This window comes from Electrona antarctica (genome assembly GCF_951216825.1).
Source record: "Electrona antarctica genome assembly, chromosome: 5".
NCBI lineage: Eukaryota > Metazoa > Chordata > Actinopteri > Myctophiformes > Myctophidae > Electrona > Electrona antarctica.
The window spans coordinates 7,027,587-7,051,120 of NC_136810.1; the positions used below are offsets into that span (position 1 = coordinate 7,027,587).

General features: G+C 40.9%; 2 protein-coding genes across 2 annotated transcripts; one reads left to right on the forward strand and one right to left on the reverse strand.

Moving 5' to 3' along the window:
* Window positions 1-13,673: 13,673 nt before the first annotated feature.
* cart2 (cocaine- and amphetamine-regulated transcript 2) lies at window positions 13,674-15,114 on the forward strand (the record flags this gene model as incomplete). Its single annotated transcript, XM_079501278.1, has 3 exons — window positions 13,674-13,850; window positions 14,243-14,326; window positions 14,967-15,114. 3 exons carry the CDS (start codon window positions 13,674-13,676, stop codon window positions 15,072-15,074), a joined length of 369 nt encoding a protein of 122 aa, XP_079357404.1. The 3' UTR covers window positions 15,075-15,114.
* A 1,262-nt stretch (window positions 15,115-16,376) lies between these two features.
* Window positions 16,377-21,448, reverse strand: LOC306923591 (small ribosomal subunit protein eS17-like). Its single transcript, XM_079501776.1, has 5 exons — window positions 21,344-21,448; window positions 20,191-20,342; window positions 18,694-18,799; window positions 17,705-17,770; window positions 16,377-16,531 (listed from the first exon to the last, which is right to left on the reverse strand). Exons 1-5 carry the CDS (start codon window positions 21,344-21,346, stop codon window positions 16,451-16,453), a joined length of 408 nt encoding a protein of 135 aa, XP_079357902.1. The 5' UTR covers window positions 21,347-21,448; the 3' UTR covers window positions 16,377-16,450.
* Between the last annotated feature and the right edge of the window lie 2,086 nt (window positions 21,449-23,534).

Below are 23,534 nucleotides of genomic sequence, written 5' to 3' on the forward strand. Positions count from 1 at the left end.
TGAAAGGTCAGAATATTATGGATCCTAGGAATCTGTCAAATTAATTTACAAATAATAGAGCAGTTATCATCTGCTTCCCTTCACTGTCTCCCACCCAGTTGTCCAACAGACCTTGTCCATTCAGATGGTCTTATGGAGGATATTATGATCAGATCTGTTATTATAGGGGACAGGATATGTGTCTTAATGTGTTTAGTTAAAAAACATCAGGGAATAATGTCATCCAACTAAATAAATAAAATAAATGTAAATATATGAAATGAGGTACAAAACATATGTACCTCTACGATTATGCGGAGATACTTCAGACAGCATGTGAGAAAATGGAAGACAACTTTATTTTACTGTTATAAAACATTGACAAACATTGTGTGAATCTGTGTTATAACACATGAAATTAAAAACTCCACTGGCACAACTGTTATTGAACAGAAGGCAATACTTATTTGCCGTTATGCTGTTTTATTTTGTATATACTGTATATTGACGTCAAAACTCAGTTGAAAATAAATCTTCTCACGAGGCGCTGTTTCAACTCTCACTCAATTTCCAATTTGTTATGTTATATTCTTCATAGCATCATTATAATAACTGCTTGCTTGCAGTCTTCAAAGACAAATATTGTAGATGGGTAGGGGCAATCACTCCCAGTTTTAAGAACATTGGAGCACTTTTGTTACTTCGGCACTGATGTTTATTAATTCAAATGCTCCCAATAATGTTAAAACTGAGGTCCTTCACTTGGGTATTAAAATTAGTAGCCTACTTATGAACGAATAGTAGATGATATGAATAGATGGAGATAACTGCCAGGCCAGCATCAGTCTATATATAGCTTGTATATCGGTCATCAAGATAATTATCTTACCCTGGATTCATTGATCAGCTCAATGATCTGTCTGGCACCTCCAACAGAATATTAGGAATAACATTAAAGAAGAGGATCCAAGGCACTCTGTTCCAGTGAGGTGAAAAAAAGCCTTTTTTATTAAAGAGTTAAGGCATGGCAAAGAACATTACAAAAAGAAAAACGTGGAGATACTTCAGACAGCATGTGATACTTCAGACAGCATGTGATACTTCAGACAGCCTTCGTCAGGGACCCTGACGAAGGCTGAGTGCCGAAACACGTTGGTCCTTCTTTTTGTAATGTTCTTTGCCATGCCTTAACTCTTTAATAAAAAAGGCTTTTTTTCACCTCACTGGAACAGAGTGCCTTGGATCCTCTTCTTTAATGTTATGATTTAACCTCGCCAACGAGCACCTGTATTCAAAGGACCTTCCTCTATTCAACGTAGGATATTAGGAATAACTATAGACTCCTTATTTCGTATTATTACAAATTATGACTGTTCTATTAATGGGACAAGTAATATCCTTATTTCAAGACCTTGTCTCTTGAGACAGTATTGATAAACATTCTCTCCTACTTTAGAGTGAAATCTGATTGTAATGCCTATAAGGCAGTGTTGTTTTTGTCGGTTATTTTTAAATTTAGTCTCAGTCTTAGCAGTTTCAATCACCATTGTTAGTTTTTATAGTATTTTGTCGAACTTATCCTATTTTTATTTAGTCACATTTTAGTCGACTAAAAGTTGAGAATTTTAGCCTTAATCTTAGTCCAATAATCCGTAAATGTATTTGTCTAGTTTTGGTCAACAAAAACTGTTGACATTTTAGTCTAGCAGCCCTTTACATTTTTGTCAGCAATGTTTCCATCTAATCTAAAAAAAATATTTCACATAGCATTTTCTGTCATCCTTTTGATGAAAATATTTCACATAGCATTTTCTGTCATCCTTTTGATGAAAATATTTCACATAGCATTTTCTGTCATCCTTTTGATGAAAAACACAATTATAAGGAATAGGAATACATCCAGGAATGGAACATGTTTTGATTGAATCTGCAAATGTATTTGGAACCATAACCAGTCACAGAAATATCGATGCTTGCATAACATAAAAAAAGAGGAAAGAAATCCTGTTTAACTAACTGATCCCAGTACAGTACAACAAGACAACACCAAATGATTGAACCAATGTCCAGTTCAGCCAACTGAACCCATGCAGTAGGAGTAGCCTATTCCAGGGTGGTTGGTTTACCAGCCTAGTAGCCTATAGACTAACAAGACTAACATCTAGTTATAGAACAATGTCCAGTTCAACCACACTGAACCCAGTACAGTACAACATTACTAAACACCTGAACACCTGAACACACACACACACACACACACACACACACACACACACACACACACACACACACACACACACACACACACACACACACACACACACACACACACACACACACACACACACCACACACAGTGGCAGAAGGTTCTTATAACGTCAGTGGGTGCCCCCCCATCCCACAAAAATAGATGTTGAATGCGGGAAAGAAGTTCCTTCCGAATGCCCTACAGTTAATGGCTGACAGGGCTGCAATGCACAAAACCAAGCAGTGCAATCAGGGAGCCTTTGAATTTCAGGGCTGTTATTATAAGCTCAGCTGTCATTCAATATATACTGAAATAATATACTTGACCATTGACGAAGTAGAATCACAATCAGAAGAACTTTCAGAAGCATTCAACCAATCCATTTAAATGGTAAATGCATGTGCCTTTTATATTTTGAAAAGGTTTTCCATCATGCTCGCTTGAAGCACAATTAGCTGCCTACTCAGATTGCTTCCTTGAAACGATCTGTTGTATAATGACTCACTCCCACTGTAATGGGTTCAAAAATGGATACATAATTACAATAAATGGTAAATGGTGCATTTATATAGCACCCATGGATCATTGGATGACCTGCTCTACCTCCTGAGCCACAGCCACAATAACTTAAAAGTTAAAACCTATTCAGCGTTACTCAGCTAATTACTGTCCAAGTGTTCAGAATTCAGATCCACCATGAGGGAGCAGTTAGAAGGTCTGCACAAACCTTAAAGACATAGGGAAATGAAAAATATGTTTTTTTTGTGTATTTTTGAGGGGCCCTCCTATGGTTTAGTGTTTGTTTTTAGTTCAATGTTTGTTTTAAAAACGCCATTGACAATGAAGGGAAAATTTACGTCATAATGTCCCTCATTACGTCATATTGTCTCTATTGTTAATGGCATTTAATGTTTGTGTTTGCACCGTTTGTTTTACATCACCATTACATCACCTAATCAACATGAGTTAGACTTTAATATATTAGCGCCCCTCACTTCACACAGGGGTGATTTTTATATCAAAAGTCCATAAAAATCCCAATTTTAATCCTTCCTTTGAACGAAAACGTGATGCATGATGACGTGTCGAGGCCTGCATGAATACAAATTGTAACATGTTGACAGATTTTCAACCATTTTGGGCCAAGGTGCGCTGCTTTTCTTTTCTATCTTTCTTTACACAGTAGGTTTTGACATTTTCTATATGAAACATAAGCTTCTGGCTAAATGTACTATGTGTATGTTTAATTGTGTTGGGTGTCAAGTGTCAACCACTTAAGTTGAAGCGTTTTCTTTAACAAATTTGCTAGATTTCAAGATCTAAATTCATATATGAGTAAACTAAGGCACCAATACTTGGTTTACACAATTTACAATTTCATTTAGCAGACGCTCTTAATCCAGAGCGATTTATATTAAGCAAGAACAAAAAGCATGGCAATACATCACATACATAAAAAGTAGTTATCATACCGTATATACATTAGAGTGCTATGTCTACATAAATTGCTATTGTAGTGCTGGCTAAAATGATATAAGTCTGCATAAAATGCTATCTAAATAAATTGAGCATTTGCATATGCATGTAAGGTCGTCTGGGCTTAGGGCAAGTGCTACGGGCCATGATGGAGTCTGAAGAGGTGTGTTTTCAGACTACGGCGGAAGATTGGGAGTGAGGCTGCAGTTCTGATTGTAATGGGAAGTGTATTCCATAGTTTTGGAGCCAGAAGGGAGAAGAGTTTGGGACGTGTGGAGCGTTGCCCCGGCGTTTTTAGTGAAGGTACTTCCAGCTTCCCTGTGTTGGCTGATCTGAGTGCGCGGGAGGGTTTGTAGGGTTCGATATGTTTGTAGGGTTCAATATGTACATTTGAGAAAGATTTTGTGTTGCCAAATTCAATATAACACATTTTACAAGCAAAAACAGCAGCACAAGATTGTAGTTTTTTAAAATTTTGCATAACTTTATTTATAGGATTTTCAATTTTGGTAGACAAACAACCCCACATATACCCCACCCTCCCCGGTTCCATCACAAAAGAAGCTTACTTACTTACTTGCTTATGGTAGTCCATCGTATCCGATGATGACTTCTACTTCTTCTTCTGGTGAGTTTTGAGGTGACTGTGAAGTCCAATCCGAGCGCCACATGGTTTATTGCAGTGAGGGCATATGAAGTCAGTATTAGTTGTGGCCTTGGCTGCAGTGGTCATCTTTCTCTTCTGGCGTTTCTTCTCCCTCGCCTCACTCCTCTCCTCTTCAAAACGCTTTAGTCCAGTATGGCAAAGCTGCCTCCATAAAGGCCGTTCTGAGGCAGAGCTTTCCAGCTGGGTGTGCTGTATTCCACACCTCTTCAGTGCGGTTTTGAGCTGGTCCTTATATCTCCGCTTTTGACCTCCTGCAGATCGTTGGCCATGATGTAGCTGGCCATAGAGCAGTTGGCGTGGAAGCCTGTCCTCTGGCATCCTGATGGTGTGGCCAACCCACCGCAGTTGGTACTGAAGGAGTGTGGCCTCCATACTCTTGGTGCCGGTTCTACTCAGGACTTCTGTGTGTGGTACACGATCACGCCAGGTCAACCCAAGGATGCGCTGGAGACATTTAATGTGGAAGTTCTCCAGCTGTTGGATGTGGCGGCGATACAAGGTCCAAGCTTCACAGCCGTAGAGAAGTGTGGAGACGCAGATGGCTTGGTAGACTGCTACCTTGGTGTGTATGCGTAGATCTTTGTTCATATAAACTCTCTTACGCAGTCTACCAAAGGAGGCTGAGGCAGACCTTATGCGGTTTTGAACGTCATTGTCCATGCTGCAGTTCTCGGAGAGGATGCTTCCAAGATACTTGAAGTCTGGGACTACTGCTAGAGGCTTGCTGTCGATTTTAAAGACAGGTGATGGTGATGGTGGTCGAGTTGGAGGAGGAGAGTTCCACTGACAGAGTACTTCAGTCTTTGCAGTGTTCACAGTAAGACCCAGTCTGCTATAGGCCTTCACAGCAGCTGTTAATGTTGCCTGCAATGCCTCTGGTGTATGTGCCACAAAGGCACAGTCATCCGCATACTGTAACTCCACTATGTTGACCGTTTTTACTTTAGTAGCAGCCTGCAGCCTCCTGATGTTAAACAGGTTCCCGTCCAACCTGTAATCCACCAGCACACCACTGCTTCCCTCAACCTCTTTGTGCAGTAGCCAGGTGACGCTCATGAGGAAGATGTTAAACAGTACAGGTGCAAGTACACAGCCCTGTCTAACACCCGTGCATACCTTGAAAGGCCTGGACTCCTGTCCTCCTGTTGTCACCTGAGCCATCATGCCCTCATGAAAGCTTTGCAGTATGTTGACAAACTTCTGCGGGCAGCCAACCTTGAGAAGGACCGCCCAGAGCAAGTCTCTGTTGACCGTATCAAAGGCCTTTGATAGGTCCACGAAAGCCATGTGTAGATCTTGTTCTCTACACTTCTCTTGTAGCTGGCGAGTTGTAAAAACCATGTCCACAGTGCTGCGATTTTTCCTGAAGCCACATTGAGACTCGGGCAGTAGGTGTTCCGTTATGCTCCGTATGAGTCTTGACAGCATCACTTTGGCGAGAACTTTGCCGGCAACAGACAGGAGGGATATTCCCCTACTATTGCCGCAGACAGACTTCTCACCCTTCCCTTTGTATATGGTTACAACATTTGCGTCCCGCCATTGTTGGGGGACTGCTCCATGCTTCCATACATCAGCAATGAAGTGGAAAATTGCTCTGGTGCAGAGATAGCCTCCCTGTTTAAGGATCTCTGCTGGGATGCCATCAGGGCCAGGGGTCTTGTTGTTCTTCAGTGACCTGACTGCAGCCAGGACTTCAGAGAAGGTTGGAGGAAGATCCAGTTCTTCAATGGTTGGATGGCTGGGAAGCTCTTCCAGGACTGCCAGATCAGGAGTGGCAGGTTGGTTTAAAAGGGTCTGGAAGTGTTCAGCCCATCTATCCACAACTTGCTTCTGATCCTTTATGAGGGTTGAGCCATCAGCAGACTTCACGGGTGAAAGAGCAGAGTTCCTGGGGCCATGGACAGTTTTCACAGCATTGTAGAAGTTGTGCATGTCGTTCTTCATTGCAAAGTTCTCAATTTCTTGAGCCTTGTCAGTCCACCAGTCATTTTTTAGTTTTCTTAAAACTGACTGTACCTCCTTCCTTGATGTTCTCCATTGCTGCTTTAGCCTGGCCGATGTAGGGTTGTTCAGGACTGCGCTATGTGCCTTGTGCATGGTGTCCAGTATGGTTTTGATCGAGTCTGAATTTTCGTCAAACCAATCCTGATGCCTCCTCCGGCGGTGGCCAATAGACTCGGCTGCGGCCTCATATAGCTTTGAGCTAAGACAGGCCCAGTTGTCATCAATACTGCCATTAGGGCTCAGGAATGAGTCAACGTCCTGCAGCTTCCCTGCAATGGAGGATCGTAGGTTATTCCGGGCCTCGGCTGCTTCAAGCCGGGCACAGTCCAACCTCTTCTTTCCAGCTTTTCGGAGACGAACAGGGGGTCGTACTGTTACTCGCAGTTTGGAGATGATCATGCGGTGGTCAGTCCAGCAGTCAGCACCTCGCTGAAGGGTATTGTCTGCAAAAATGCATTGGATGTGCCCTTGGTATGGGAACGAAACTAAACAAAAAGGGACCTGACAATACGGACTACAAGGACAGATTTATTTATTTAATTTATTTTTTATTTTAAGTTGATTTCAAAATATTTGATTTTCTTTCTTTATTTTGAAAAAAAAAACCCTTTTGGTGTTTGAAGCATTATGTTATACTTTAGCTATTGAAAAATAGCAGATCTACGAGCTTGTAGGTCTGCTATTTTTGAAAAATCTTGAAAATGTGGCTCAAATCTTTGAATATATACTCTTTCAGAGCGAACGTTTTAACTCAAATCTTTGCTTCTGAGAGGTTCCTGGAACAACATATTTTCAGATGGGGGGGTCGGTGGCCGCAATAACATATACTTTTTGGGAGTCCTTGACATGAAATATTGAGCACCACTGACACAGAAACATGAGGTTTTTCAGAAAATTGTCATCATTTTAGAAGACCTTTTTTTTAATTTTGACGTCAGGCCTAAATGGGTTAAAACCTGCAACCCCTAAAATTGGTTCGCGACCCACAAACGGGTCCCACTCCCGACCCACAAACGGGTCCCACTCCCGACCCAGTGTTTGGGAAACAGTGATCTAGAGAAGCTGGTGGCACATTTTCACGCAGAATTATGTTTATAATAACACTATGACAAACAGTTTGTTTATCTTATAATCTCCTGCCCCGGGGAGTCCTATACAGAACAGAGAACGTCTCCTATAACCACAGACATCAGTTACTGCTGTTCATTACACTCATTTTCTTGTCTTGCAGATAACTCTCCCACTAAAGCCCTGAAGCTCAAAGGATGAATATTTGAAGTCCAGCAACCCGTTATAGAAACCCGGCTAAATAGTCTTGTGCATGTGACACCCCCGCCTGTCCCTGGAGGCAGCTTCTGAGTGTACTGCTGTACTGCTGCTGCTGCTGTGAAAGATGGAGTGTAAGCAGCATCATGGACATAATAACTATAGCTTTCTCCAAGTTGTCAGAAAGAATAAAGAAACTTAACAAGGAACAAGGTTTTGTGAAGCAATAATGAGCTGCTAAAAGCGATGCATATAGAATTAGCAAAGCAATAATGAGCCAAGTTTAATCCCACTCGCCCAAGTTAATTCAACAGGGAGGCGACCTTCAAAGTGCGGGGCGATTGTTGATAGCAGGATTCTGCACTGAGATCAAAGGAAAAAAATTACAAGTGTGAGATAACGATCATGGCTCTCTAGATGCAAGCTAATTTGGAAACAGTTGTTAAAGTTAAAACTCAAAACTTCAAAGTCTTGTCAGATTTGTCAAGCGTCATCAAGCCAAACTAAAAGTAGTGATTCTATTGTACAACAAATTACTCTGGAAAAGCCAAAAGGCCTGTAGCCAGGAGACCAGGAGTCAGAGAAACAGGTTTGGAAAATGAAAGCCCAGTTTGAATTGAACTGGGAGTACTATGGTGAATGAGAAACATTAACCTTTCCATCAGAACGCTCCACCCAGGGCACTTGGGTTTAATCTTCAACTGCTCCAGCAGAGTTATCTGTACTGGCTGTACTGGGCAGCTCCCACTAACCGTAGAAGATTGTGGTTGTATTTCACAGCTCCCAAAATTACACAACCCAACACAACACAGCACACCAGACAACACAACACAACACAACACAACACAACACAACACAACACAACACAACACAACACAACACAACACAACACAACAGTGGCGTAAAGTAACGTAAGTAGTAATATTACAAAACATACATTATTGACTTCAGCCCTATACTATATTTTGAAAATAGCTGATCTACATACATGCTTACTTTGCGACGTGTTGTGCAACGCGTTGTGAGTTTGTAGATCTGCTATTTTCAAAAGATTTTTAAATATTTTAAAACTTGTCAAATGGGACATTCTGCATAATGTGTACTTTTGGTACTTTATATTTTATGCCAATCCACTTTACTCTACATTTTGAACACCGGACCTTTACTTCTAACAGAATAGTTCTACATTGCAGTATTGATACTGTTACTCAAGTAAAAGTACTTTTTCCACCACTGCACAACACAACTCAACATGATAACAAAATCACCCATAATGCTATGAGGTTTTCGGGGTGTGGTTCGCTGGCCTAGCTATAGACTGGCACTAAGCTGCCTGTCTGGATGACTGATGGACCGGGCGGCGCACGGACAGACCGCTAGTAAACAGCCTCTGTAAATCTATGCTATGAAGCCAGATGGCACACATTTCCTCTCAATGTGTGCTGACGGAAAATACAAACATTGTTAATATGTCAGTATTTATGGTCCGAGGGGTATTACGGAGGCTTTCTTGTCTCTCTGCCAACTCCTCATATCCTTTCCTCTGTGGACTTGGGAGGACTGAACCACCTCACATTCACCTCCTCATATCCTTTCCTCTGTGGACTTGGGAGGACTGAACCACCTCACATTCACCTCTGCTCACCAACAGACCCTGGTCTTGATTTATACGTCAAATAACAATAGAAATCCTTGTACCTAATTTCTTGGTTGCTATTATTTCCTATCATAGCACTGGCTCTTTAGGATTACAGGGATATTGTGTGCTGCCTATAACAACAGGCCTTGACTATTGAACAAGCGCTGAACACTGCCTCTCCCTACATAGGCTGTGAAAAATAGAATACTGTTACGCAACACACACACACACACACACACACACACACACACACACACACACACACACACACACACACACACACACACACACACACACACACACAATTCAATTTTCAATTCAAAGGGCTTTACATTGCCAAAGCAGAAAGCACAATACAACAATACAGCAATACAATCAAAACAAAAATTATGTACATTTGAAAGTCAGAATCTTCAATAGATCAATTTCTATGTACCAAGGTCACTGGATGCAGGTATAGTGCAGGAATATACACAATGATTAGTCTTTAGGGTGGTTGTGTTCCACACACACACACACACACACACACACACACACACACACACACACACACACACACATATATAAAACGCCCTGAGGGCGAGAAGCAACCTCGCCCATGCGTGCACGCATCCGCATGGGTGACGGCAGACTGCTGGGCGAGCGTTGGCCCTTTGGCATGGGGGGTCAGATCAACATATGGAATGAATTCTGTACTGGCCATATATGGAGCGTGTCTTGAGTGTACAGATGTAGAGTTGCTGGCCGGGTCCATATATGCAGATCTAGGTGATGATCCAGTCTTCGCCATGTATGGCTATCCAGGGTTTGATGAGGTGAGTGTTGTGATCTTCATATATGGAGACGGCCATATATGGAGTGTGTCACAGGGCATGACGGACTGACGGCCATATATGGTGGCGTGACCTGTCACAAGGCCTGATGGACTGACGGCCATATATGGTGGTGTGACAGACGGAACAACGGACAGGTTTTGCAGGTTTTCATAATAATCTGCGACCTATGGTCGCAATTAAAATGCTGTTATGGTGTCCCTTGGCCTTTTTGGAAATTGAAAACACAGCATTGTAATAAACTACTGACTGTTGTGAAATTCTGGACAGATTACAGTTGAAAAGCATTCTGGATAAAATGTTTGTTTTTGTTTAAAAAGTTTTCTCTGACAGGGAAAAATTAGACAGACATTAATTTGAATTACCCCAAAGGGAAGAAATCAACAGCAACTGGTTGTGTGTGCACTCACTCTCACACACGCACGCGCGCGCGCGTGTGTGTGTGTGTGTGTGTGTGTGTGTGTGTTTGTGTGTGTGTGTGTGTGTGTGTGTGTGTGTGTGTGTGTGTGTGTGTGTGACAGTGACAGTGAGTCAGAGTGTAGGGAGGTGTCTTTTGACTTCAACTAAGTCGATCCCAAAATGGGACAAACGTACGTCAACCAAATCATGCCCAGTGGCCAGGGAGGAAATTAAACAAACAACAGGGCTTCTTCTTAAAGCTGTTTGCTGTGTTTGGGTTATTTATATCTCTCCACTGAATAGGAACTAAGAAGCTCATTCTGCCCCTGTGGCCCCTGGGTGCTCAAACACTGACAAAACATTTGACTTTGATGCTAATATGCCTTCACGAAGCAAATACATTCTGTCCTACACTTCCAACTCAATTTCTCGTAAGGGTAGTAGGGTTTGATACCTTGCTCAATGGTAGCTCCCAGTGGCCAACCGTAGAAGTCTGTGGTTCAAGGTTCAAGTTTACTTTATTGTGTCTCCCTCTCCATTGTATGCTAGATGTATGAAAGGGTTTGTTTACATGATCTTGCCGACTTGCCCCAATGCATTTCCAATGGAAGTCACATGGTTTGACACAACATTTGTGTTGTACGGCTTTCGGCTGTGTTTCGACTGCCCCTCTCCCCCTCATACAACACAAATGTTGTGTCAAACCATGTGACTCCCATTGGAAATGAATTGCGAGCTTGCATCAGTCAATAAGTCTCATGCATCAGCTATACATCAATCTGTTGTGAAGGTGTGAGTCAGGCCTTAGCATGAGGCAGCTCAATTGTACAAGTACGCCCCCTGGACATGACACTATACGTCAAACCCTTGATGCTGAGTGCCAAGCATGGATAGAGGCATTTTTCCCATTTTGGTATGAGCCAGCAGTGGCTGGGGATCAAACCCTGACCTCCAAGGCCCAGGGTGGACACTCTAACCATGAGGCCACTGAGCTGGTTGTATAGAGCGTCGCAGTCCCGCCCCCTCGAGAGACCCGGAAAATAAATCCCCGTTCATTTTCCTCATAGACTTTTCAGAAAGTATTTATTTAAAGACGTTTACGCCCCGCGGACAAAGCCAACTCTTGTGTTTGTTGTCATGATTTGTCACGACTCGAGTTGGCTTCGTACGACGCTTAAAAGGTCTTTAAATAAATACTTTTTGAAATGTGGGAAAAATGCATTAGCATTCATTTCCTGGGCCTGGCGTCGTCATGAAAGGGGGCGGGACTGCGACGCTCTATACCTGCGAGAAATACAGTACCTTTAATCTGATAGTTACAGGTTCAATGCCCCTATCTGTCCGTTCCTGTTGAAGCATCCTTGAGAAATTCACAATATGACAACTGCAAATGTACAAAATGTCTAAGAAAGAGTAGAATAACAAATCGGACCAAACAGACTGTAGCTTTTTATTTTTATTAATCCATGCCTACTTTTCTTTTGCCTGTGAGGAGGTCAAAGCAGGACAGCAAGTCGATTATACTGTTTGTTTTTTACCTCTGTAAAGGTTAACAGATTTGAATAATATCGCCTGGATGTAAATTAAGTCAACTTTGTATTTTATCTTCATTTGGTGACAATAATATTGTAGATGGATCCGTTAACCCTTCAGTAACAGCGTCTTCACCATATCTACCGATATAGTAGAAGAGGATTGCACAGAATTTTGCAAGTCGTTTAGCTGCTTTTTTCCACACACACACACACACACACACACACACACACACACACACACACACACACACACACACACACACACACACGCACGCACGCACGCACGCACGCACGCACGCACGCACGCGCGTGCACACACACGCACACGCACATGCACAAAATTGCACATGCACATGCACATGCACACACGTCATGCAGGCACAGAAGGGTTGTGGCAACATTGTGTTGTTTAATATGTTTATCCTGATAGAAATTGGATGTATTGTTTTCTGTAGGCTATTTATTGTGGCCTGCATGTTCAGCCGGCCACTGACACACAGCAGCAAAATCATCAAATCAAATATATTCATCATCAATTCAATATGTTAGTGGTTGGCTTCTTCATTCTAATCTCAGCAGATAGGCAGGCAAACAGAATGACAGACAGAGAGATAGGGAGACAGGTACAGACAGACTGACCATGTTGGCTGACTGACAATGAAATGCAGAGCAATGATTTACAGTAGCCTATAAGGCAGTACAGTAGCCTGAGAATAGAGAGGTTAGAGAGGTTATTATGACATAATGTCGGCCAAAGCCTTTGTCTGGTTCTGAAGACACTTGGGTTAACATCTCGGAATGTTCTGCTTCTCACTATTTCTACATTTTCAGACTGAGTTGGGCAACAAGGCCTTTTTTATTTTCTGCACCCTCAGCTTGAAATAGCATGGTGATTGGTGGAGGAAGTTAAACTTCAGCACCTATACTCCATGAATTTAAACTTGCTGCCAAATTTATGGTATCATCAGAAGGACGCTTTAGTTACAGACTAGAAGTAACACAAGTAGTAGTAGAATATTTTTGCATTTGGTCAGAATTATGTTCCAGTTCCTGTGTCTATGCCCAGTGGCTACTATTCTCAACAACAACTCTTATGTAAGGAGATGAGACACCACATTCACTGCACTAACACAACCACAAAGTCAAAGTGTTTCATAACACAATTAATTAGCCATCGGGAATAATGAATGAATGAAGACCTGAAGCCAGTTGTTGAGGCCCAGGGCCGCTAACCGCTTCAATGCATGGCTTTTGAAGATTACGTCACGATATAAATACAGTGGCCGCCCTCACTTCACGGTTATATTGTGATTTTGTTAGAAGATACTCAATGACGGCGTAGGCCTGTTCAAAAGTAAGAACTTGAACTATAGATCCTATTTTTATGCATTGTCATCTTCATTCATGCATTTTTTATCGTTTTTGCTATTGTGGAGAGTCGGCTTCATCATAACACTGAATAATTTAACGCAAACATAATTTACGTCATATCTCTGACGCAAAAAGGGGGTGGGGCAAACTGGTAAAAAGCGCGAGGCAGCTCATACCTTGTAGCAGAGTCTAGCGGAGCATCAGAGCATCACAGCTGTTGCCTGGTAACCGGTCGCTCATCAGCATCAGCACCATGGAGAACTGTGGCATGTGGGCGCGAGCCGTGCTGCTGTGTGCCGCTCTGTTGTCCTCCTCCTCGCGCTGCTCCGCTCAAGACAGCGACACGCGGGACGAGGTGGACCTGGAGGAGCGAGGCCTCCAGGACTTCTACTATCAACAAAATCCAAATCTGACCAATGAGAAGAGACTGGTAGGAAACACATTTTGAAAAACCTATGATCGAAATCAATGTTTAAGTTTTCTTTTTTAAATCACTTATTTATTTTGCTTCTTAATTTATTTTAAATGTATTATTATTATTATTATTACACATATTATTATTATGCTATTATTACTAAACTGGCAGAGATACATTTTGAAACACACACACATTTTCTTTAATCTGTTTTTCATCACCATCTCTGATTCTCACAACATGAGAGCTAATTAATAAAAGTAATTAATAAAAGTTATATAGGCTAATTAAGAAATATATATCACACGCCCTGCATTTCAGTCTGCACACTCCTTCGTTTTTCCCCGTACATAAAGTATTTATATAATATAAATGGTGTAATCATGGTCAATATGTTGCTTTGGCAGCTGGGGGCTCTTCATGAGGTTCTGGAGAAACTGCAGACCAAGAAAATCAATCCCTGGGAGAAGAAGTTTGGACAAGTTCCAACGGTGAGAAACAAAAATGTAAGGTTTGCTTGTTTTGTTTTACTGCGGATGAAAATCAGCATTTTTGCTAAATCCGGTGTATTTACATTGCATTTATGTAATGTCCATCTAAATAAACAAATAAAGTAAAAGTATTATTGTTCATAAAAATCCCTAACATTTATTCATGTCTGATGTGTCAGCCTGCCATACATGTATGGCCACTAATGTATTCTATTTACCAAACCCGGCATCAATACATGCATCAGATTAATATAGCTGAATTGAGTATGTGATAAATTGAGGACACCAAAGGCTTTTCTGATTTCATCCTTTTAGCAGACCTTGTATTGTACTGTACTTCCCTGAGCCTGTCCTTGCAAACTGTTAATAAAGTATTCAATCAATCAATCAAGATCGGTTCATATCAAACACAATATGGTAGCATACAAATACTACTTGATATTGAGAATCAGATCCCTTTCCCTTCACTGCATTGTTATATAAATGATATATTATGCTCAATATGACGTGATATATACTGTATATATTTTGTGATATGGTGACACTAGATAAACATATGTATATGTATTTTTCAGTGTTACATTTATTTAAGTGTGATATGACAGAAACAAATTGATATTGTGATCCTTTCTTTTTTCAGTGTGACATTGGGGAGCACTGCGCCATCAGAAAAGGCTCGCGCATTGGTAAAATGTGCGACTGCCCACAAGGAGCATTCTGCAACTTCTTCCTGTTAAAATGTTTGTAAACAAAAAAAATAATGATCTGAAGAAGTCATAAAACATTGATTTTATTATATGGATTTTATTTTTTATTATATGGATATTATTGTAGGATGTAGGACTTTAACATTAAAATGTCACCTACCTATTGTTTTGTGAGCTGATGATCCATTAACACTGTATTAAGGTGTGTAATGTTCTTTTTAAACCACTTATTTCCTGATAATCAGTAACCGTTCTACCAGCAGTTTAGCAACGGAATCTATGCTCGTTTTTAAATCTTAAGACCCGAGGCCTGTTCTACAAATTCCTTCTAAACGTTTACATTTTCTGAAAAGCATATGTTGCTATAATTCATAAAATGGTCTGCATTTTGCCACCGACCCCACATCTCATTATATTTTGTTCCAAGGTCCCCCAGAAGCAAAGGTGTGTATTGGTAATTAATTGATGACCGGCAGTCTCTGGACTGAGTGGGTGAACTACTCCTTTAAACCATGGGTTCCCAACCACTGATACTACTAGTGGTACTTGAGCCCCTCTGGTGGTACTCAGGAGTCACCCAAAAAAGGAGAAAAAAAGACAAGTGGAATGAAATATTTATATTAATACAGGTAGTTGTTCTGACCAAGCAATTGGTTGAAATAGGCTCTCCAGCTGTGCTGAAATGAGCATGACAGCACACCTAGCCGTAAGATTTTAGGACGGATTTAATCACATTAGAAATATCAGTTGTGGATCAGAGCAGCAGCAAAATTGTCTTAGGAAAGGAACAAAAACAAATGAAAGAATAAATGACATTTTCCTCCTGGGCAGCTGAATAGGATGGGGCAGGTCTACACTCCTGTATTTTAACAATCAGTTATTGTGGCAGTACTTTGAGAGCCAGATATTCTGTGGTGGTACTTCAGCATAAAAATGTTGAAAACCCCTGCTTTAAACCATTAGACACCAAAGAATTACATAACCATTTCACTTGCAGCTTAGAAAAAAAGGCTTAGTCATAAACAACCCAAATCGTTGCTGCCTGGCAAGGTTGTGGATTGATATTCATCCCACATAATACCCTGGGGTTTTATTCTATATTCAGCTCTTCATTCTGCCAGGAAACATACATAAGTGACACAGGAGCAGCATTTTATAATAAATAAACTGAAGAAACTTTATTTTTTAGTAATAAACAAAGATTATGCCATATGACATATTACAAAGTCCGTTCGACTAAACGTAACGAGAACAATTCACAGCACATTACACAAGATTCAACAAAAAGAAAGTGCCAGCCATAAGGGCTCAATGTATGTGCCAAAGAAACAGTACCCAAGAGCGAAGGTTTGGGTTTTTATTTTTAAGTGTTAACAGTATAATACAAAACGCCAAGTATCGTGCACACACAACAAGCCTAGAGGGCAACGCCGCGTGGCGTTTTGAAGTTCATCCCCACAGCAGGCTGAGTCACCTGCACATTGAGACCACCGAAATCCTGGAAAGACAGACAAAACACATGGTATAAAACATAATGCAGAAGTTTGGACTGCCCGTAAAATAAAACATAGCACATCACAAATTAATGACTATTCCTTAACATTGCAACAAAACAATTTACAAACAGTAGTTTTGGTTGAAAATGTATGAAAGTAACAGGGTTTGAATGGAAACAGATTCCAACAAACACGGGAATGACTTTCAGTTCAATGTTCCTGTATTATCAATGACCTGGCGACAACACACCACAATCACTTTCGTTACAGGGTGAATATTAGAGTAACGATGAAGAAATTAAAAAATCTGCACACCATTTGATGCTCCCAAAATATCTTTACTGGTAGGCAACGTTTCGGGCTGCAGCCCTTCCGATGTGCGTGTCCTTTTTGACTGTTTATTCAGCCTCCTCTACTACTGAATATTAGTAAGGCACATAGGGTGCCTTACTCATACTGTATTTATTCTGCTTGTAAGCACTTTGAGCTGCTTTCCATGTACACAATTATGAAGTGGTAACATCTCAAATGGAGGCAGAGGATAAATGTCATGTGCCTTCTGTAATATTTTTTTCTGCAAACAGTAGTAGTCCAATAACGCATACCGGTAGCAGGCATCTCTGTATTGCATGTCTGTGCTACAAATCCCATAGACTTCACTTGGTTGGTGTATTGCCGAGGACCCATGAGAGTGCAATCTTAGTGCAAACACAGCAAGTCATTAAACTGAGTAAGTGTTTGAACATCTATGATGTAATTACATTATAAATCCTACTAATGGAAATATAAAAAGAACTTAATGAAATAATGTCTTCATTAAAGTAATGAATGGCCATGGCCAAGTGCTAAAGAAAGAGTCAATAAGGTAGTCTTAAATAAAATGCCATTAAAAGACCAACAAGATAGTCGGCCTCCGTGTCCAATCTGTAGCCATCGATGGTATGCGTCCTAGAGGTGACTGTGCTGGCGCCAGCTGTGTCCCTAGACTCTAGTCTGTTTGTGCTGCATTCATTTATAGCCTGAGGTTCCTGCTGTCAAGCACATAGCAGTGGGAGCTGCGATTGGTCTACTTTTGAGGCAACAGAACATGACAAACCCTTGGTCATTATACGTTCAGGACACTGGTCTAAAAGAAATGCGTCAGACGGGTAGCTGCATAGAAACAAAAAGCGTACCAATAGTTTGAGCATCTCCCTGGTGTCAGGGTCAACCTCAATCATCTCCTGGTCCAGAGCAGACACCTGTAGGCAGGCAGGCAAAAAAGAGACTGGTATTATACATACTGTACATAACATACAAACACACAGCTAATCAGTGAGAGAGACGAAGATGACAGATTGAGAAAGATGAAGAATACATACATTACAATACAGAGAGACAATAAGAGACATGGCAACAGACCAGCTACAAATGTCTGGTGATATCTAAAGTCAATGAATGGGAAAGAACTTGATGGTAGCAAGTGAGAAATAAAACAGCTTCGAAGAACAAATCCTTTAAATTAATTTTCCTCCAGATGCACCAGTAAGCAGATCCGATTGTCGAGACTATGTACATTTAGATTATGATTACCTTTATTTTTTCATAGCAGCTTAATGATTACTCCCAAAATTCTGCCCTTCAATTTAATCAGTTCACAGAGAATGGGGTACAGTGCCCTGCCACACATGCATGTAGGCAGGGTAATAAAGAGTTCTACAACAAATAACCCTTCCTAAGTTCCTACATAAACTCATATAGAACCAACTGCTGTTGGTTCTATATGAACCAAATACAAACAAAAGGTTTTTAAGTGTATGAAAGTTACAGGGTTTGACAGGAAATAGATTCCAGCAAACACGGGAAAAACCGTCAATTCAATATTCCTGTATTATCAATGACCCTGGTGACAAGTTACACACCAAGATCACTTTCGATACAGGGTGAAAACTGAAACAGCAGAGTAGAATGTTTTACTCAATTCAGTACGCTCGAATGAGCATGACATAAATAAACTATAGTGATCAGTAAGGTGAAAAGGCTGATGTGTAGGAGAGATCTTCAACAACCAGTCTAGTCGGACAAACGTGTACACAATGAATAGCACCACCTCAGCCAAAGATGCTGACAGGACCACAAGCAGCCAATAAGGAGAAGCATGCAGTAGATTGACAGCTGAACTGACCTCAGGGACGTAGTTGTCTCTCCTCTCCCTCTCATCCTCCTGCAGTTTGATGGAGATTCCTCTCACTGGTCCCCTCTGAATACGCTTCATCAGATGGGTCACATATCTAACCCACAACAGAAACACACCACAAAAGAAATTAGTAAAAACACTAAACTTTAAGCTACAATCACAGGTTCTCTTATGAATTTATTTTTAAGCTACAATCTGAGGCTTATTTTAATTCAACAGCAGTTGATGGTAGTCTCCAAGAAATGCAGTCTCTGGAGTCAGACAGGTCTGCTTAACGATGTTTATGGAGCAGACCACCATCTTTATGGTATTTCCGACAGTCGGGAGAGAGGCAAGACAAAACTACAGATTGAAGCTTTAGTTAAGAAAAATACTAAAATAGCATCCAAGAGTTGCTTGCGGCTAGAACCCGGGGAATATGGGGGGGATGACCCACCACAGCACCAACCAGTTTCTGCGTTGTTTTATGTCAACAGAATTTGAAATTTTGTTAAAGATTAAAATGAATGTCTGAAAGTAACAGGGTTTGACTGGAAACAGATTCCAACAAACACGGGAATGACTTTCAGTTGAATGTTCCTGTATTATCAATGACCTGGAGACAACACAAACCATGATCACTTTCGTTACAGGGTGTCCAAGTTCAGTAAAAGCATGTCATGTTAATTTTGTCATTTAAATTGTTATGGGACAGTTTCAAAGTCACTTGCATTAACATTTGTTGACACAGCAGGACACAGGTTCCCAAACTGCTATTTAGGGGGTTCCCCACATTATTAGTGTATACAGGGCATCTGCACAACTTAATGACAATGACCTAGACCAGGGGTGCCCACACTTTGACTTGAGAGCTACTTTCAAAATGACCAGCTCGGCAAGATCTACCCACCAAATCAATTATTATACCATTGCTGAAAATAGTTTAAATATGTACCTGAGGGGGCTTCGGAATAGTAGAGTTTGTGTTACATTCTGTACAGTATAAGACAAATGCACTTGGAATGGGAAATAGAGGGGGAGAAATGTTTTTTTTCTTCAATATATTTAAATGAAATACTCTTTAGGGGCATGTCATCTACCTGACAGCCTTTGTGATCTACTGGTAGATCGCGATCTACCTTTTGGGCACCCCTGACCTAGACGAAATTACATAAGAGGCAAAGATTGTGAAACTAGCCAATCTACAAGCTCGTAGCCCGCTGTGAGCTTGTAGTTCGGCCATTTTAACAATTTTCTGGAACATGAGTCAAACTATGCTAGTCAGGGTGGGGGGGGGGTCGTCCCCAGTACAAATATGACTTTGCAGAGGTCACAGCCTTAAAAGTTTGGGATCCCTTGCCTTGCAGTAGGAATGCTGCATGGAGAGACAGTGTAGGGGTAAGATACGAGTGCTGAGAGGACAGTGTGTAAGAGACTAAGAAAGCTGAGGGAAGAGACCATCATTTTGTTTCAGACTCGCAATCAGCACACACACACAGAACTGACCCAGCAATCTTGTTGCGGAGTTTCTTGCTGGGAATGATGGCGATCTCCTCACACACCCTCTTGTTGCAGTGGAAATCGTTCCCAAGCCGGGTGTAATACTTTTCAATGATCACCCTGGCTGCCTTCTTCACGGTCTTGGTCCTGACACGTCCCTAGAGAGACACACAAGGTTAATACTCCATACACTCGTTTCCAATATTCTTCAGTTGGCGGGTATTCCTTTCAGCTTCTGTTCTCTTGCACTTTCAAGACCCAGATTTGGCACAAACATGAGGTTAAATTAATTGTACTGCTATGCCACCAACATATGGAATGCCCCAACACACATCAAGTAGACTCCTGACTAGCTCTGGTCCATAGCCTTCTACTGCTTCTACCCTGCAGTATAAGTGCAGGGTAGCTCTGGTCCATAGCCTTCTACTGCTTCTACGATTCTGCCCAAGCAGTAGAAGGCTATGGACCAGAGCTAAGTGCAGGGCGGCTGGGCAGGGCACTAGAGGGCAGAATCGTAAAAGCAGTAGGCGGCTATGGACCAGAGCTAACTCCTGACGCTCCTTCAAAACCTCAATAAAATAGAAATTTGTCTACCATTTGTAACTGGTCCTAGAATAGTATTCTAAGCTTAAATACCACCAAAAATGACTGTCCACTACACAGTATTGTTATCATGCAATTCATGCATCTGGACGGTCGGTTGTAAAATCGATAGCATATCATGGAATAGCCTAGCCCCATATGTGCCCTCTCCCTACGCTCATTCGGAGCTACAGAATGAGCGTAGGGAGAGGGCACATATGGGGCTAGGAATAGCCAGCCCGAGCCTAGTACATAGGATTAAAAACACTTTAGTCTCTCAATACTCCAGTGTTTCAATGCTGCGTGGTAACGTGGTTCCCTTCCTGACACGGGGCATCATTTTTCGCTACGTCGTTCCCGCTAAACAACTAACAAACAAACGCCGGCTCATGTCAGATATTTAAACTCAGTTACTAAACGCTGTTGAAAGTCAATCCGATCACCAATAATGCATCGATGTTTACGTATCAGAAATACGAGTTACACTGGTGGTATTACTGGGCTTTAAGAACGGTTAAACACGAAGGATTGCGTTAGATAAGAAAACGGTAGAAGTGAATGAATAAAAAACACCCACCATGGTGAACTGGCATGGGAGAAAAGGAAAGGAGCATAGTCCACTCTCCTCCGGAAGATAAAGAAAACAACCCGGAAGTTCAAGACGGAACACTTCAATGGGAAACCTTATACTGCCCTCCACAGGCAAGGGTTTCCTTTTTGATTGATTGAAATATTTATTAACAGTTTGCAGAATTACAGTACATTTCAAGCACAAACTCAATACAAAGACTGTTAACTGTGAGTGGACGACCCAATTAAGCATTACACTTGTTTACAAGAGGGTCCACCATGTTCAATTCATCAAAACAGTTAGAGACGTACAGATAGACAGACACTACTATATAGTCAAAGAACAGAACAGGAATTCATCATGCTTTAATTCAGACCAGAGCCTGATTCAGACCAGTTTAAAAAGATAATGTTCAGACAAAGTTTAACATACACTTGTCTTCCAGGTTTCTTCATCTCAGACATAAAAATAGACTAAAAGAGAAATCTGTGAAACAATACAGATTACAGATCTGAGTACAGTTCTGTTCTGCTGCTGCCTCTCATTTCTGTAATTATTTCTGTAACAAAACACATTGCACTCCAGAATTCTACAACGGCAGTCCGTCTGGATGTTTTATGACATTCAAACTGGCTAGAAAGTCCAGTAATAATGTAATTTGACCTCAATCTAATTGCAAAAAAACCAAACTCAGCTGATTTTGCATCTTCAATATATGCTGAATAACAGAAAAAAAGTTGCCTCGAATTGTCTGAGGGGAAAGTGTTGAAAATGGCCTGTACAGTATGGCCACCATTGGCATCCTATTATAAGGCAATATTTTCTAAATTTCCTTATGCTTTAAGTAGCATGTGACATATCAAACTAGGGGGTTTTCATGATGCTGAAGCCATTCCACGCATTCGTTTTGCACAAAAACACTCATTGGGCTAGACTTTGCCATAGCAACTTGCTCAAATGTGCTGACATCATCACTTAAAGGAAATTTAAAAAATATTGCCTTATAATAGGATGTCAATGGTGGCCATACTGTACAGGCCATTTTCAACACTTTCCCCTCAGACAATTGACCCAGGTTGACCCTGTATTTTCCATAGATTTCCTGTACTATCAGATTAGAACAGCATCATCCTTCTCCCAGAGATTATCATCCATTTTCCACCAGTGTCTTTCCTCCAATTTCTATATAGTCTTAAATATGGAAGATTATTCATTTTAAATCTACTGGGGGGCCTTGAAATGTGCTGATACATGATTAAACATATTTTTTATGACAGAAAGTATCCTATGCTGTTCAAGAGCAGACCTGTGATTATTGAACTGTTACGAGTGGTGCAATAACAGGCTATTCTAAGAGGTGAACTGACCCCAATGAATAAATAGTATTCAATAAAATCAGTGTTGAAAATTATCTTAAAGAACATCAAACCATATAGTTACTTTAAAGATCCTTGTTCCAATGAATACCAAGACATAGCTACTATAACCTTTATAAAGGTCATTTTCATAACATGGCAGTTGAATCCAGCAAAAACGATGTGTTACTTTGTAAATGGATGTGCGTGAACAGTCTTAAAAGGATCCCTGGCTAATAAGACAGATATGCCTTTAAACAATATTAGCACATTGTGATTCTACATAACAAACAGTCAAAGCCAATATAAATGTCAGTTGTTTATTTGATATTACATACAAAGGGTGCAAACAAAGTTGAATTTCCCTTTAGCTGCAGAAGTATAAAGTTATTGGCTCTGTGGTGATGGAGGTCTGACAGGAGACAAACGGCTCTGGACCATCTGAAAACACAACTCCACATTATTGTTGACAGATAAACTAAACTGGCCAGTGCACTTTACCAGGATACAGCTTTTCAATACATTTAAAGGAACATTTCACCAAAAAAACACAGATTTATTCTTCACACAATCTGACACATTATCACCAATACTAGGCTATAAACCACCTTATAGACTTAAGTCATTTATTTGTCTTGATAGTTAATTGACCTCTTAGGATCAATTCCACGGATGGGACAAAACACAGTTCATATGGATTATGGCTGAAATGCTCCTTTAATAGTGACATTCGTGGTCCAACAGCAAGGTTAATAATACAATAATAATATAATTTACAATAATACAGTAGTGAGATGCAACTCCTCTCTGAAGTTATGGGACACATTAAGTCACAGGTTAGA

Excerpts from the sequence above, each read along its gene's own strand:
- LOC306923591 (XM_079501776.1), bottom strand. Across the intron at positions 17,771-18,693 it reads GAGACAACTACGTCCCTGAG|GTGTCTGCTCTGGACCAGGA; the intron begins GTCAGTTCAGCT and ends GCCTGCCTACAG. Across the intron at positions 16,532-17,704 it reads GGGAGATGCTCAAACTATTG|GATTTCGGTGGTCTCAATGT; the intron begins GTACGCTTTTTG and ends CTGTCTTTCCAG.